We start from the raw sequence: 16,576 nt of genomic DNA on the forward strand, positions 1-16,576 counted from the left end.
ACTAAAAGAAGAGGAGATGAAAGAACGTAGTAAGTGGTGAACGAAGTTTACTCGCTCGTTAGAGGAAGTGAACGGTTGGCTCGAAGAGGGAAGAGATGCGCTAGCTACTTGCTTTATTAGAAAGCTAAGCGACTAGTTTCAGTTTACTGTTGAGAGGGCTAATGGCTGGCTTGTTTGTCTAGTCCCACCTCTTCACCCTAAGCTCTTAGTTCCATCCATACACAAGCATCCCCTTCTCTCCAACAACAGCAAGTAGTAAACTACCTGTCCTCTAACAAGCAAGTAAGCCAACTACCTTATCTCATTAGCGAAGCTAGAGTACACGAGTAGACTGCTTTCTTAGTTATCAAATTGGATTGATAAAAAAACTTGATCTCCCCTACTGCCCTTTGATTTTTTTATCTAAAATGGGGAAGTCTGGTTTGCTGCTCTTTAAGTTAGAGAAGGACTTACACCATCCGAGGACCGGCTTCGCGAGACCATTTCGGTCCACACTGGAGAACTCGTCTCTCAGGCTAGGCTCTATTGGGCGGAGGATCACCTTTCTTTACTAGAAGAGCAGGAAACTAGACACTAACATACGTAATTAGAGAGGTGAACTAGATTGATCGAAAACATAGTCCGACTTGCATTAAGCATATAGCCAATAGCTTCTTAGTGCTTAGCTACTGCGTATAAGCTTAAACCTGCTCTTACAAGAAAGTAAGTAATCTCAAGGAAGATTATTCTCGCTTAGCGCTTGTGCTAAGGAGTGAAACAGTTTGACCATAGGGAAAGGGACCTACGGGTATATTGAATTCTACCCAATAACATTTCTGTTTATTTCCTAAAGGGTACGTCAATGTTAAGGGTATGGAGGGGGCTACTATCACTGCTTGAGGTTCAGGGGACCAAGGCAGGAGGGGAATATTTGATTGTATAGTGAGATTCGCCTTCAAGTCCTTAGTCAACTTCTGATTAGGCAGCGCAACGACTTCCAGAGAGAATGACGGGAGGAGAGAAAAAATTACAATGGGCTATGAAAAGGTTCAGATAGGTGGTACATATATAAATAGGGCAAGCTAAAGCGCTAACTAGCAAGAAAACAGATGCAGGGTTGCAGGAAGTGAAAGAAGCACGAGCAGGAGACAAAGAATTGAGGAAAATCTAGCTATGAACTAGGACACGAACGAGTAGAGGCTATCAAAGGTTTATCGCGTGCATACATAGTAGCGAATGGCCTTTATTCGCGATAACCAATCCGAGGTCGTAACGACAAGGCTAAGACAGGGTGCGGACAAGGTGCAGTTCGTACAAGATGCAGACACGATTCGGACAAAATGGCATAACGGTTCATTCGTAAGTCACGTCCGTAAAAAGGGGGGCTTATGGGGGGTCCATAGCATAGTCATAGTATGGTCTTTTCCAATGCAATCAGCTTAGTGATTCCAATTCGTACTAAACTATATACTATATAAAATAAAGAAATACTAAAAGGAATTGATTAAAAGGTTCTCTCCCTCCCGGAGCATAAAGTCAATCCTATCACAGGCTCGAAGCGCCTTGCTCCTTCTATCACATTGAATGGAAAGCCTCTAAATTCAATTCAAGAATTGAAAGAGAAAGGCTCCGCCCAAAACTAGCCGAATCTCTCCTTAGAAAGTGGTGAACCTGCCTCTATTACAATTACAACAAACTCGGGGAGCCCACTGGATATGCCCTTCCTCATGCATGGCCTTGGTATCTTATCTGTAAGGGTTAGCGGGCATGGCCCATTGAGACCATTAATGGAAAGGGGACTTCTTCTTCTCATCTCAAAAGAAATAGACCCCGAAGAGCATGGAAGGTATCTCGCCGAAAGCACAGAATACTCATTAAAGGCGGGTAAGATAGGCTTTTTACTTTGATCGTAGAGCGGCTGAAAGGGCAAAAGAAGATGCGGCAATTGATGCTCAAAAGCATTTCAAGGGGAACTTCTTACCTGACTATAATCGTATATATAGTTAGAGTTTCGGAATGGAATTGATAAAGGGAAGGGGCTTAGAAGTGAAGCCAAACGAAACGCCAAGAATGGGAATAGATGCGTGACGTTAATGTTAGCTTTGTCTACCTTCTTGACCGGGGGCACACATTCTGGTAAGGAACCTTATGCTTTGAAACATCAAGTCGTAACGCCGCTTTACTTTTTGAGGTCTGCAAAATGATGATGCACCTTGGGCGTTTTTGTCCTCTTATTCGAGGGGAGCCGGTCCGTGTGGTAGCGGGTGAAGAAAGGATAGCGTGCTTGTGTTGGAAGCGAGCAAGCGGGTGAACGAATCACCAACCGAGCTAGCCACTCGGTAACTAAAAGCATCTCTTCATAGCTGCGATGCTTCGAGCTTCTGGGCCTCGGGAACCAGAATGAAATCTCGTGATCCGAGTGTAGCGAAGAAAGAAGATCGATTTGTTGCGAGTGACAGTCTTGTTGCTTTACTTTAAGTCGAAAGGCGAAACAAAATATGTTAGTTGCGAGACTTTTGCTCGTTATAGAGATGAAAAGGAGGGCGGTGGGCGTTTCGGGTCCGCTTAGCGCAAGGCAAGGAAAGCAAGTCCAAAAGGGCTAGCTAAGACAAGGCAGCTAGAGCTAAAGGCAAGCGAGGACGAAGAGAGGGAAGAGAAAGAATCCCTGCCTGCCTTGTAGCTAATCGAAGGAGCAAAGAAAGCAACAAGCAACGAATTACTTGCTAAAGCAATGCTTACCGAGGGGCATACCCCTATGTTTGTATACTACTGCCAGCCTTTCACTCCTCAAGTCAGGAACCAAGCTATGGATGAGTGCTTTAACAGGACTTCAGCTTACAGAAAAGAGGCTTACGAAAGAAAAGAAAAAAGCCATAGAGATTTACTCATAATAGAAGGGATTACCCTAATAGATATTTTGTCTTTCATTATTAACACAATCTCATGCTAATAAGAAAAACAAGCGATTGCTAGCCTTATTTGTTAGTCAAGTAGTCAAGTTCAGTAGAGCGGGAAGAAATTCACCAAGCAAAGGAGACTCCGATGAAGCAAACAACGGCTACCAGAAGAGCGGCATCCATTTTCCACGGGGCCCCTCTTTTTTGTTCCCTGCGTATGTGATTGAAAGAGATAAAGAGAGGTAGGAATTGGATCGATGACAAAGTACGGATCCCGATTGCTCTGTCACTGCATCCAACTACTTGTTCTTAGCTAAAGTGAGAAACCATACCTTGTCACATGGAACTGGGTCTGACAATACCATTCTTATCCCGCCCTCCAGCCCTAGTGAGTGAGCAAAGCAAGCTATACCTGATACCGAGCAAGGAAACTTACCCTGCCACATTGATCATGGAAGTAGCGGATTGAAATGAGAGTGGCAAGGAAGAGACCAAGCAAGAGGCATTCCGTTCTATACTTGTGAGAATCCTTGTTCCACATTCCTCTAACATTAAAGGGTACCACTATACGTAGGGTATTTTGTTCGCTCTCGCTCCCTTGCTAAGAGCCAGGAGGGAAGGCACTTACCGAACCTTTCCTTACTCTTTTTCTAACTCAAAAGCCGATGATAAGACAAGCGAGTGATTAAGAGCCTTATTACCTTACCCTTATCTACACCGATAAGTCCTCACCGATTCTCCCTACCTAAACCTAAACAGACCTAAACCCTAAACCTGTTCCACTAATCGAGTTCCGACACGAACCAGTACTAACTCAGCTTGGGAGCTCTTCCTTCTTGTTCCGAACCATTAATCACGCCCGCTCTCCTTTTTCTCTTTTAAGCACCTGACACTTGCCCTTCGAACCCATTACTTGAGTGACTTCGTTCCTTTCCAACAGAGGACTTCTCCTTCGCCTATTACGTAAGGGGCCAGGTGGGGCGGATCATGACACATGAGCGGTTTACAATTGAATTCCTTCATCCTTCTCGGTATCGGCTTTGCTACCATACTTATGCCGGGACTTCACAACTCGAATACTCGACTCTGAGCAATCATAGAATTTGACCTAGCCCTATCTAGTAAGGGCATCGAATAACCTCCGATGATAGATATTTAGGATTCTGTTAGGGAGAAGGAAGAGAGAAGAGCCTACCGGAAACCCTAGCAAGCAACCCCGCAAGCAACCTTGCGCTGCAATAGACTATAGTGGAGAAAGCAACAATCATCTGTAGTTTTGACACTTATCTTTCCTTACCTAAAGTAATAGGGGGCGACCTTATCTTATAAGATATAAGGTCTCTTTCATGGGCTTGGGTCTTTCCTGGGCTAAAGGGATTGTAGTTCTTAATGCCTGGTTCCCTGTTCCGGTACCAGAGCCCGTCTTTTGTTAAGGAGGAATGCCCGGCCCAGGGATGAAAGAAGAGCAGGGAATGCTCGTCCCTCCCTCTATGGATCGGTCCAGAGATCAGTGGAACAAAGTCGGTCAATGAAACTCGACGACCACTCCTCCTTCTAAGAGAGAGATGGTCGCCTCTCAATCGACAGCTGCAGCAGCTGGAAGAAATCTACCCGGAGCTTCCGCTGGTAGAATGTATAACATTACGCGATATAACTGAGATATCCTATGCAATAACCGATGCGTATCTGTATCCCAAGGGTGCGATACGTAACGCGATATTGATATTTCGAACATTGGTTATCATCATCATCATCTAAGTCTTATCCCAACTAACTGGGGTCAACCAGTTCTACCATATTATTAGGATTCATGATAGAAGTTGTGGCAAAAGTTCCATGCCGGCTGCACTAATTATATATGGAAATATTTGGGTCCTCCCTATGTTTTGGCCTTCTTATGGTTGGTGGGGAAAAAAAAACAAGGTGTTGACTATTGATAACCAGAGAAGATATGTGAGTATCTTGTGTTTGCGAGATATAGAATTTGTGGACCACCATTATATGCATTATGGTTTCTCACAAAAGATTTGGTGGAAATTCTTCAATCTCTTTAGGTCATAGTATTAAAAAAATAGTTACGTATCAGTCAATATGTAAAGGAAACAATCACCCTTGTTGTGCGATATGGGGTGAATCAGTCCGTTATGCAAAAAAGGGCAGTGGCCTGTATCGACCAATGTGCCCGTATTGACACTATTATGGGGCTGTTACGACCATGAAGGATGAATTTTGAAAATTTCTAATTTTCAAAATTCTTTAGGGGGTGTTTGAATTTTCATTTACTTTTGTAATTCGTGGTAAATGAGTAATGATAAATTTCCAATGTATTTGCTTGTAATTCCAGCAGCAGTCCCCATGTTGACTTTGACAGGAAGCTTGTTTACAAAAGCTTCTCACTTCCTAGGATACATTCATACAATATTGAGAGATGTACAAATTGTGGGGCCCATTATGATGTATGTATCTTATCCACGCCGTCCTTCCGTCCCGTGAACCCTAAAACGAGGCATATTTGAAGCTCAAGTGGACCACACCATAGGAAATGATCAAAATTGAACACCTAAAGGTGAAAACGTTTTTGGGGGCTGCAAAAGTTTTGGATCAAGTTAATATATGTATATACCCTTCATACATGTCAGTGTGATCCTAAGAACATATTGGATGATAAATGCACATCGCGCTAGAAAGGTTTCAATGTTGAACGGTGGACATCATTACCCCCCTTCTCTCTTGTGGTGTGGTCTACATGAACATCCAATCCACCTCATTTTTTTGATTCATGCTCTAAAATGTGATGGTAAAACGGATGGACGGTGTGGATCACACACATACATCACTGTGGGACTCTAGGATTTTAACAGTACCTAATGCCTCTTCATTTCTTGCTTTTGGATGCCTATTTTCCTCTCAAACAAACACCATTCAAAAGCTATAATTAGCTATTTACCCCCATTTATCCGCATTTACATGGGTAATTGAAAAACAAACCCCCCCTTCTCGTGTTGTGTACGCTACACATGCTGTAGTGTACGCTATATGGTGGTATTCGGTGTTTTAAATAGCGTTGCTACATATTGAGCATAGCTTACACGCTACATGTCGTGAGTAAATAGCGCATTTCTCGTGTTGTGTACGCTATACATGCAGTTGCTTACGCTGTAAGTTCATTAGCATGTAGCATGTGTAGCTTATGCTGCAGCATACTGCTCATTTTTATTAAAAATGGCCTTTTCCACATGGCCACCAGCCTTTTGGGCTATAGACCGAAAACCTCCCACTTTTAAACTATTTCCGAGAACCCACTCATAGTTTTCACTGTTAGAGATTAAACCGCTTGCTGTTAGTTTACTGTACGAATGGATTTGTGTATTTTCGTATTGATGGAACTGCTCTCACTTTACCGCATTTTGCGATCTCCCTTCGCTGCCTTGGATTCATGGCCGTGCCACCTTAACCCCCAACCGTATGTAGGGCCCACCTTGTCATTTGTGAAAAATCCATCCTGTCCATCTGTTTTACCATCTCATTTTAGTGCACGAGCCTAAAAATGCGCCAGATCCAAAGTGCAAAGTGGGACTTATAATGGCCTCAAGATTCTTCAACGGTAGACGTTCAATTCCCATTGTTTCTTGTCACTTGGCCCATTGGAGTTTAGTATTGGCCTCGTTTTTTGGTCCATGGCATAAAATGAACTAGAAAATCAGATGGATGGGGTGGATTTGTCGCAAACATCCTGTGGCTCAACGAGTGTTTTAATGGTGAGCTTTTAATCCCCTCTGTTTCATGTTCGTGTGACCTACTTGAGCTCTTGATCAGTCTTGTTTTTTATCCCATGCCCTAAAATGAGGTGTCAGAACAAATGGACGAAGTGAATTGGTCACAAACATCATTGTGGGCCTCACTATGGTCGAACAACCTTTGGACTTAATCTGCCTTGTGGCCCACTGGAGCTTGTTATCGGCCCTATGTTTGGGCAGAAGCCATAAAATAAGCTGAAAAATAGATGGACGGGGTGGATTAGTAAAGAAAATTATCCTGTGGCCTGACGAATATTTTAACGATGGGTGTTTAATTCTCAAATTTTTATGTTCATTTGGCCCACTTGAGCTTTAGATCGGCCTCATTTTTGGATCCATATTCTAAAATGAGATGACAAAATAGATGGATGGATTGGATTTGTTACATACATCATGGTGGGCCCCACCTAGGTCGACAAACCCTCCCCTCTCTGAACTTAAATGTCCATCAAACGTCTCGTTTGCCATTGATGGACGTTGATTGTCGTGCCCACCTAACTTTGACCATTTGTTGGGCCCACCTTGATGTTTGTGAGAAATCCACCCCGTCCATCTGTTTTTCCAGCTCATTTTGGGGTATGCACCAAAAAATGAAGCAGATTTGGAGCTCAAAATGGCCACACAATGGCCCCAAGAAATTTGGGCCCACAGAACTTTGCCACCTCAATGCAATACCGAGGTTGGTGCTCGTACATTGTAATCAGAGTCCGTCTGAATTATGATATTAGTGCGGATGAGCACCAAGTACAACACTGATAAATCAATATTGTTCATCCGTTGGGTGGCCTAAAAAAACAGTTAAAGTAGAAAAATGTCAACTGCACATGCTCATAAGGTAAATATAGCTAGATACATGTGATCGATGTGATTTCGACGATCTAGATCCATCACTACCACATGATCTGTGGATGTTAGTTCAAAAGAGATGTCCATGCAATTAGCAACGTTCACGTGTACCGTGCTTATCTTCATGCAGAGACAGAAGTTCATGTGGACCCCACCTATCCTCATGTGTCTGCAATCTCTGGGTCAGCTCAAACGGGGACAAAAAGGGCCAGTACTGTCATTTTGCAAAGGTAAAACCAAGGGAGGGCATGAAATAGTAATATCTATGATTAACCAGGGGTAAAATTTACCTTTCGGTAGTTAACAGCTGCATCTGTCATGCATCTTGTAAGCGGCCCCCCAAAACGTTTTTGAAATAGGTGGGTGGGTTTTGAGAAATAGTTTAAAAGTAGGAGGATTTCCGTCTATAGCCAAAAAGGCAGGCTGCCATTTGGAAAAATCCCTATGAAAAAAACTCTTTTTATGTTAGTTTAACTGCTGATGTAAAATGGTGGTGACCAATCTTTCTCACACATGGCAATGATTTAGAAGTTTCCAAACCATCCAAATAGTGGGTCCTATTGTTGATGAAGAATGTCTGTACATAATATCCATATCATATAGTTTTAACCATCTACACAAGGGCCTACACGTGCATGGTTGAAGATTTATGAGTTTTCTAAATGGTGTGAGACTCACAAAGTCATACTTGCTCAAATGTTTTAAAAAAATGGGTTTCGAAAGAAGGTTTCAAAAGCACTCTTTCAAATGCCCTAATACCATTGATGACAAGCCATCTTTCCACCAAACTTCCTAGGATACATTCATACAATATTGAGAGATGTGCAAATTGTGGGGCCCATTATGATGTATGTATCTTCTCCACGCCGTCCATCCGTCCTGCGAGCCCTAAAACGAGGCATATCTGAAGCTCAAGTGGACCACACCATAGGAAATGATCGGAATTGAACACCTAAGTTGAAAACGTTTTTGGGGGCTGCAAAAGTTTTGGATCAAGTTAATATATGTATATACCCTTCATACATGTCAGTGTGATCCTAAGAACATATTGGATGATAAAAACACATCCGTTTCAACGTTGAACGGTGGACATCATTACCCCCCTTCTCTCTTGTGGTGTGGTCTACATGAACTTCCAATCCACCTCATTTTTTTGACTCATGCTCTAAAATGTGATGGTAAAACGGATGGACGGTGTGGATCACACACATACATCACTGTGGGACTCTAGGATTTTAACAGTACCTAATGCCTCTTTATTTCTTGCTTTTGGATGCCTATTTTCCTCTCAAACAAACACCATTCAAAAGCTATAATTAGCTATTTACCCCCATTTATCCACATTTACACCCCCCCTCCCCCTTTTCTCGTGTTGTGTACACTATACATGCAGTAGTGTACGCTATATGGTGGTATCCGGTGTTTTAAATAGCGTTGCTACATATTGAGCATAGCTTACACGCTACATGTTGTGAGTAAATAGCGCATTTCTCATGTTGTGTATGCTATACAAGTAGTTGCTTACGCTGTAAGTTCATTAGCGTGTAGCGTGTAGCGTGCGTAGCTTACGCTGCAGCATACTGCTCATTTTTATTAAAAAGGGCCTTTTCCATATGGCCACCTGCCTTTTGGGCTATGGACCGAAAACCACCCACTTTTAAACTATTTCCGAGAACCCGCTCATAGTTTTCACTGTTAGAGATTAAACTGCTTGCTGTTAGTTTACTGTACGAATGGATTTGTGTATTTTCGTATTGATGGAACTGCTCTCACTTTACCGCATTTTGCGATCTCCCTTCGCTGCCTTGGATTCATGGTCGTGCCACCTTAACCCCCAACCGTATGTAGGGCCCACCTTGTCCTTTGTGAAAAATCCATCTTGCCCATCTGTTTTACCATCTCATTTTAGTGCACGAGCCTAAAAATGCGCCAAATCCAAAGTGCAAAGTGGGACTTATAATGGCCCCAAGATTCTTCAATGGTAGACGTTCAATTCCCATTGTTTCTTGTCACTTGGCCCATTGGAGCTTGGTATTGGCCTCATTTTTTGGTCCATGGCATAAAATGAACTAGAAAATCAGATGGATGGGGTGGATTTGTCGCAAACATCCTGTGGCTCAACGAGTGTTTTAATGGTGAGCTTTTAATCCCCTCTGTTTCATGTTCGTGTGACCTACTTGAGCTCTTGATCAGTCTCGTTTTTTATCCCATGCCCTAAAATGAGGTGTCAGAACAAATGGACGAAGTGAATTGGTCACAAACATCATTGTGGGCCTCACTATGGTCGAACAACCTTTGGACTTAATCTGCCGTGTGGCCCACTGGAGCTTGTTATTGGCCTTATGTTTGGGCAGAAGCCATAAAATAAGATGAAAAATAGATGGACGGGGTGGATTAGTAAAGAAAATTATCCTGTGGCCTGACGAATATTTTAACGATGGGTGTTTAATTCTCAAATTTTTATGTTCATTTGGCCCACTTGAGCTTTAGATCGGCCTCATTTTTGGATCCATGTTCTAAAATGAGATGACAAAATAGATGGATGGATTGGATTTGTTACATACATCATGGTGGGCCCCACCTAGGTCGACAAACCCTCCCCTCTCTGAACTTAAATGTCCATCAAACGTCTCGTTTGCCATTGATGGACGTTGATTGTCGTGCCCACCTAACTTTGACCATTTGTTGGGCCCACCTTGATGTTTGTGAGAAATCCACCCCGTCCATCTGTTTTTCTAGCTCATTTTAGGGTATGCACCAAAAAATGAAGTAGATTTGGAGCTCAAAATGGCCACACAATGGCCCCAAGAAACTTGGGCCCACAGAACTTTGCCACCTCAATGCAATACCGAGGTTGGTGCTCTCTTGTACATTGTAATCAGAGTCCGTTTGAATTATGATATTAGTGTGGATGAGCACCAAGTACAACACTGATAAATCAATATTGTTCGTTCATTTGGTGGCCTAAAAAAACAATTAAAGTAGAAAAATGTCAACTGCACATGCTCATAAGGTAAATATAGCTAGATACATGTGATCGATGTGATTTTGACAATCTAGATCCATCACTACCACATGATCTATGGATGTTAGTTCAAAAGAGATGTCCATGCAATTAGCAACGTTCACGTGTACCGCGCTTATCTTCATGCAGAGACAGAAGTTCATGTGGACCCCACCTATCCTCATGCGTCTGCAATCTCTGGGTCGGCTCAAACGGGGACAAAAAGGGCCAGCATAGTCATTTTGCAAAGGTAAAACCGAGGGAGGGCATGAAATGGTAATATCTATGATTAACCAGGGGTAAAATTGACCTTTCGGTAGTTAACAGCTGCATCTGTCAAGCATTTTGTAAGTGGCCCCACAAAACGTTTTTGAAATAGGTGGGTGAGTTTTGGGAAATAGTTTAAAAGTAGGAGGATTTCCGTCTATAGCCAAAAAGGTGGGCTGCCGTTTGAACAAATCCCTATAAAAAAAACTCTTTTTAGGTTAGTTTAACTGCTGATGTAAAATGGTGGTGACCAATCTTTCTCACACATAGCAATGATTTAGAAGTTTCCGAACCATCCAAATAGTGGGTTCTATTGTTGATGAAGAATGTCTGTACATAATATCCATATCATATAGTTTTAACCATCTATACAAGGGTTTACACGTGCATGGTTGAAGATTTATGAGTTTTCTAAATGGTGTGAAACTCACAAAGTCATACTTGCTCAAATGTTTTACAAAAATGGGTTTCAAAAGAAGGTTTCAAAAGCACTCTTTCAAATGCCCTAATACCATTGATGACGAGCCATCTTTCCACCAAACTTCCTATCTTCGATTCTCTCAATCCAGGAACCGTTAGAGACAAAAATTTAGGGCATTGATCAGCCATGTGAGATGGTCCAATGGCTGAAGTTTCATGGGCATTGGAGCCCAAACAAAGGAGAACCTTGAGATTCTCCATTTGAAGTGCACACGGCTGTGGAGCTGAAGATTTGCATTTTTTGATTGATTTAATGTTAAATACAGGTATTTCTTTGAGTCTTTATCTCAGTTAATAGCTTTTATTTTATTGTGATTGATTTCATATTGATTTCGAGTGCCTTTTGATTTTATTTTCCATTTTTATTTTTCATTTTTGGGGGGTTGGTGTCGTGAAATATTGTAGAATAAAGGCTTATTCTAGAACCATTTGTGTAGTGTGTACTGGTTGTTCTATGCAGTGTAGTGTGCGGTGTCCATATGATGATGGTGGTTGTCTTGTTTTCTATGTTATGGCTGTCAATTGTTTTCTCTGGTTGATCGAACCATCATGGGGGCCACCACACAACAGTTGGTTTAAATTAAATATAAATAGATTGGCTTTTGATGAGTGATAATTAATAACTTGTTTTGAACGTACTTTTATATGAAAATGGAAGCATTTTTAGGCATTATTTTTTTTAATTTTTAATTTTTAATTTTTGGTTTTTATATTTATTCTTAATATTGATCTTTTTCCTATTATTTTAATTAAAAAATAGAGGTATCATGTAGCTTACGCTACACGCTATGTAGCTTACATTACACGCTATTTGTTTTAGCAAAACCCAACATGGAAATCTGAGTTGGGTTGACACTGCCCAATAGATGGGAGGGAGGGATTGATCTTTGGCTGTTATAGGAGGATGGGGGGAAGACCTAAAAGGGCTTGGATCGTGGTGGTGAGAAGGGATAGGAAGGCTTGTTCACTTACCAAGTTTTACACCATAGAAATGATTAGCAAAAAAGGATTGTAAAGCTGATCCCTAATAACTAAACAAGAATAATGATGATGGTGATGATGGCAATCTCTTTTGTTCCACAACATTCTTCTTCTTCTTTATTTATTTATTTATTTATTATACATGTCGACTATGTTTCCTTTGAATCTTAGATCTATCCATGTCCCATTCATTGGCTTGGAAGAGGTCCTGTAATTTTTTTACTTGGATATTGCAGATTGGTGGATATGGAGTCCTCGGTTGATGTAATAAGATCTTGCTTGGATTCCATTCATCAGGTAAGCTTGTGCTTGTATCATTGTTTTGCCTATTGTTTCTTGGTGTAAGTATAGTCTTTGAAGTTTTCTTTTGTTTCGTAAGGAAAATCATTCCCTGTTGCAATGACAACAACTCAATCATCTTTTAGGGTTTTTTTTTTTTGAAAGGCATCTTTGATTATTCTTAGTTCTTGATATTAAAAAAATTTCAGTACAAGTAATGGTGTTTCAGATTTCTGATATAGACAGGAATTTATGTGTTATGTGCCAGATGGGTACCTGATTTTTTTTTTATATGAGACCGTTTTTTTTTTTTTTTAAAAAAAATAATTTTTTGGTGGATGAAGGAAAATGATAATTATCTTTCAAAAAGAAAAGAAAAGATAATTAAGTAGTTTCAGGTTGAACTATAGCACATGTATAGCTCTTGCATTTGAATTTGGACTCAAACGAAGCATCTAATTTCTTTGTTGAGCTTGAGATTTTTGCAACTGGAGAATTTGGGATGTTCAGCTGTTTTGGTCATGGTTGATATGGTTTTTATGTTCTTTCTGTACTCTCTTTCAATTCCCTTATCCTTCTCTGCATTAAACATTTCAAAAAGCCTCTAAGACTAGGAAATAAAAATAAAAGATGAAAAGGAAAGAAAAATAATATACTGATGGCCAATAATCTTTAACTCCATCTGTCTTGATGTGTATGCCTTCTTAGGAGGCAAAGGAGACTATAGATCAGTTCTTCCTTGATTTCGGTTTTCTTCTGGATTAGCAGCTTCTTCTTGGTTCCTTTTGGGGTGTTTTTGCTCATTTTAGCATAACTTGTATCTCTTGTCACTTTGGTCCAAGGTTATCTGTAGCATGGTTGATCTGGTATGTGATGTCTCTAATACGGTATGGTAGGGATAAGTCATGTTAGTAGCTCCAGTGCATACTACTAAGTATAGCAATATAATCGTTATATATACAAGTGGATTTTGTGATTTATATTTGAAATAATGATCTTCATGGGGTCAGTTTGGAGAAAATGAGGAATTGCCTATGGAGGATGTCCATCCTCGCCATCTGGTGGTCTGTTTGGGGGGAAAGAAACATGAGGTGTTTTGAAAACTCCTCAAAATCTGCGGAGTCTATTTCAGCTATGGCTAAGGGTTGTATCATTGAATGGGTGGTCAATGTTCCCATGCTTAAGGACTATGATTTTCGTTTCCTAGGAGGCTAGTGTGGCTGCCCTCTCAGCAGGTGCTCTATGCTTCTCCTTTCTTTTTGCATTTTCCTTTCTTTTTAATATAAGTTGCAGTTAACCTTCAAAAAAAATAATAATGAATGTCATTATTATAGATGCTGCATGCATAGAATTATATTATATGTATAGATCATAACATAAATCTGTACATTCTAAATATAAGCTCGCCTTACAACCTAATCAACAATTATAGGATTGCAATTTTGGGTTGGTAAACATGGGATCCAGATCGCAGATGACCCATCATCCAGTTATTTTGATTTGGAATGGAAAGCGTGGGGGTTGATGATCTAGGTAACTTGTAGGCCCCAGAGTCCAACCAATGGGCATTTTAAAGCATCCAATACTGTGTGCTGCAATGGACCATTGTCCACAGTACTCATCAACAATAGTGACCGTAGGACCACAACTTTGGGTCGAAAAAAAATGAGATCTAGATTGCAAACGACCCATAATCCAGATTGTGTGATTTGGAATGGAAAACATCGGGCGGTTGGTGATCTAGGTAATTTGTGGGCCCTGCCATTCTATGCTGTGGGCAACAGAGGTCAATAAGCATTTGTCCAGAGTATCCATCAAACTTGTTGACAGGGTCCTAATTTTTCATTAATTCAACTGAACCCTTGATATGGTCCAGATCTTCAATATGGATGGTTGGATGGTTCAAATCTTCAATCTGGTTAGTTCAATTTTCTGGATCTTCAATCTGAACTCTTGGATGGGCCTGATCATCAATCTATAAGCAACTGGACCACTTACAGTCTTCTACTGGATGATTGAACAGACCTGCATCATATGGATCTCATGAAATTAAAAAAGGCATCTTTAGCTTTAGCCACTTGTCATGTGGTAAGGCTTGCATTTATGCATGGTTCAAATTATCGTGTTTGATATCCGTATAGGTGACCACTGATACATGATACGCTATGCACTGTATCGGCCGATACGACCGATTTATTGGGCGTATCAGTGTGGATTTTTACAGGTTAAAAAAAAATATTGAAAAAATATTATGCACTGTATCCTTGTCTATATTTGTTTTTAATAATTGAAAAACATCATCTGTATTATAAATGAGATTTTGTTTTGTTTAAGGATTAAGCAAAATATGTATTTTTAATTTTCTTCTCAAGATTTTTCTCTGACACACAATGAGTATCAATTTATCGTATCAACGACGACCAATACACTACACATATCGGCCGATATGATACATATTGGCTGATATTTAAAACCATGTTTATATGCAATCTCTGAGACATGCATTTCAAGTTTTGAACATGAGATTACTTCATTTTTCTTTCACACAAGTTGTTTGGGCAAGATAGCATCGACCTTTTGCAGAGTTTATATACTTGGTTCAAAATATAGTCTTATATGCCTATTTTCTTCATCATTTTGAAAGATATGAGTTGTTTTGTACTAATCCAGCCATAAAGATATGGCACTTGAGGTTTCTTTTCTTTTCTTTTCTTTGTAATTTTTTAAAGACCATTGTAAAAGCATTAATGTGCATTATGGCATTATGCAAAAGGTCTTATAACATCTGAAAAAAATGACCTTCCTCTTATACACATTGATGCATGCTTTTGTTGCTCTCGTGTGAGTCTTCACTAAACTCTCTTTTGTTCTTTGTTAGATATCAGACGAGGTTTCAGATGCTACTGTGTATCTAGATGCTGGTTGTTCAGAGGCCTTCCAATTTCTTGGTGCGTTGCCACTGTTGTTGGAACTTGGAGTGCGTGCTGTTTGCAGCTTGGAGAACATGTCTCCACTTGATGTTGTAAGTTTTGATTTCCATTTAAAAACTGGTTGGTGCAAGTGTTGCATATCATGTTCATCCCATTTGTAACAAGGTTTATATAGAATGTAAGTTGCTTGTGCTTGGCATCCTCAAAAGGTATGCGAGATTTTACAGAGTTGTGGGTCGCCATGAAATTTTAGATTTTCCATTTGAAGGAGGGCCTTTCACTTGGTGTAACCACCAAGCATAACCTGTAATGTGTAGGTTTGGACCAGTTCCTAGTGGATAGAGAGTGTGAGAAGCTCTTACCTAATTCCATTTGGACCATCATTCCCACGCCAATATCAGATAATAATCCGGTACTGTAGGATAACATCCACTGGGGTCCGAGACCATTCAAATTCGAAAATGAGTGCTTCAGATTCCTGGGTTCTACAATTAGGTGAAGGATTGGTGGTTGGAAGCTGATGTCGTTGGTTGGGCTGGTTTCGAATTTTGTAAGAATTGCAGATTATTAAAGCTAATTTGAAAGTCTGCTCCATACAATTATACAAATTGAAGTTTATTTTGCGTCACATTGAGGAGTTGATAAGGAGGTCTTGGCTAGTATAGGGGACAATGAGAGGAAAGAAAGATTGGAGCTGAGAAGGGAGTAGAAATTTCTCTCCCGGCAAGAGGAAATTGCGTGGAGGCAAAGGTCTAGAGAGCTGTGGCTGAAAGATGGGGATTAAAACATGGCTTACTTTTGCAGGATGGCCAATGCCAGGAGGAAGAACACCATCAAGAGCCTATGGGTTAATGGGAATCTACTAGAAGATAAAGAAGAGATCTAGAACAATTTGGTTGGTTTTTTGAAGTATCTATATTCCAGAAAATCTGTGCAGACCTACATTAGATGGTATTCAATTCAACAGGCTTACTGATGAGGCAGCTTGCAGTCCGGAAAGACTGTTCAAATGGAGGAGATTAGAAGGGTGATTGTGGAAATGGACAGAGCTAAAGCGCCAGGCGTGGTGGTTTTTCAATAGGGTTCTTCATATTTTGTTAGGAGATCATAAAAAAC

At 40.6% G+C, this 16,576-nt stretch overlaps 1 protein-coding gene across 2 annotated transcripts; it reads left to right on the forward strand.

The window, feature by feature from the left end:
• The first annotated feature begins 11,297 nt into the window (after positions 1–11,297).
• On the forward strand, positions 11,298–16,209 carry LOC131226030 (sec1 family domain-containing protein MIP3-like). Of its 2 annotated transcripts, XR_009161631.1 has the most exons (3): positions 11,298–11,536; positions 12,488–12,548; positions 15,409–16,209. XR_009161631.1 is itself a non-coding variant. In XM_058221681.1 (2 exons), exons 1-2 carry the CDS (start codon positions 12,498–12,500, stop codon positions 15,619–15,621), a joined length of 264 nt encoding a protein of 87 aa, XP_058077664.1. In that variant the 5' UTR covers positions 11,970–12,497; the 3' UTR covers positions 15,622–16,209. The 2 variants fall into 2 exon arrangements, 1 of the variants encoding a protein (XP_058077664.1); XM_058221681.1 differs by lacking the exon at positions 11,298–11,536 and having other exon boundaries at positions 11,970–12,548.
• Positions 16,210–16,576: the final 367 nt, after the last annotated feature.

Source organism: Magnolia sinica, chromosome 14 (assembly GCF_029962835.1).
Source record: "Magnolia sinica isolate HGM2019 chromosome 14, MsV1, whole genome shotgun sequence".
NCBI lineage: Eukaryota > Viridiplantae > Streptophyta > Magnoliopsida > Magnoliales > Magnoliaceae > Magnolia > Magnolia sinica.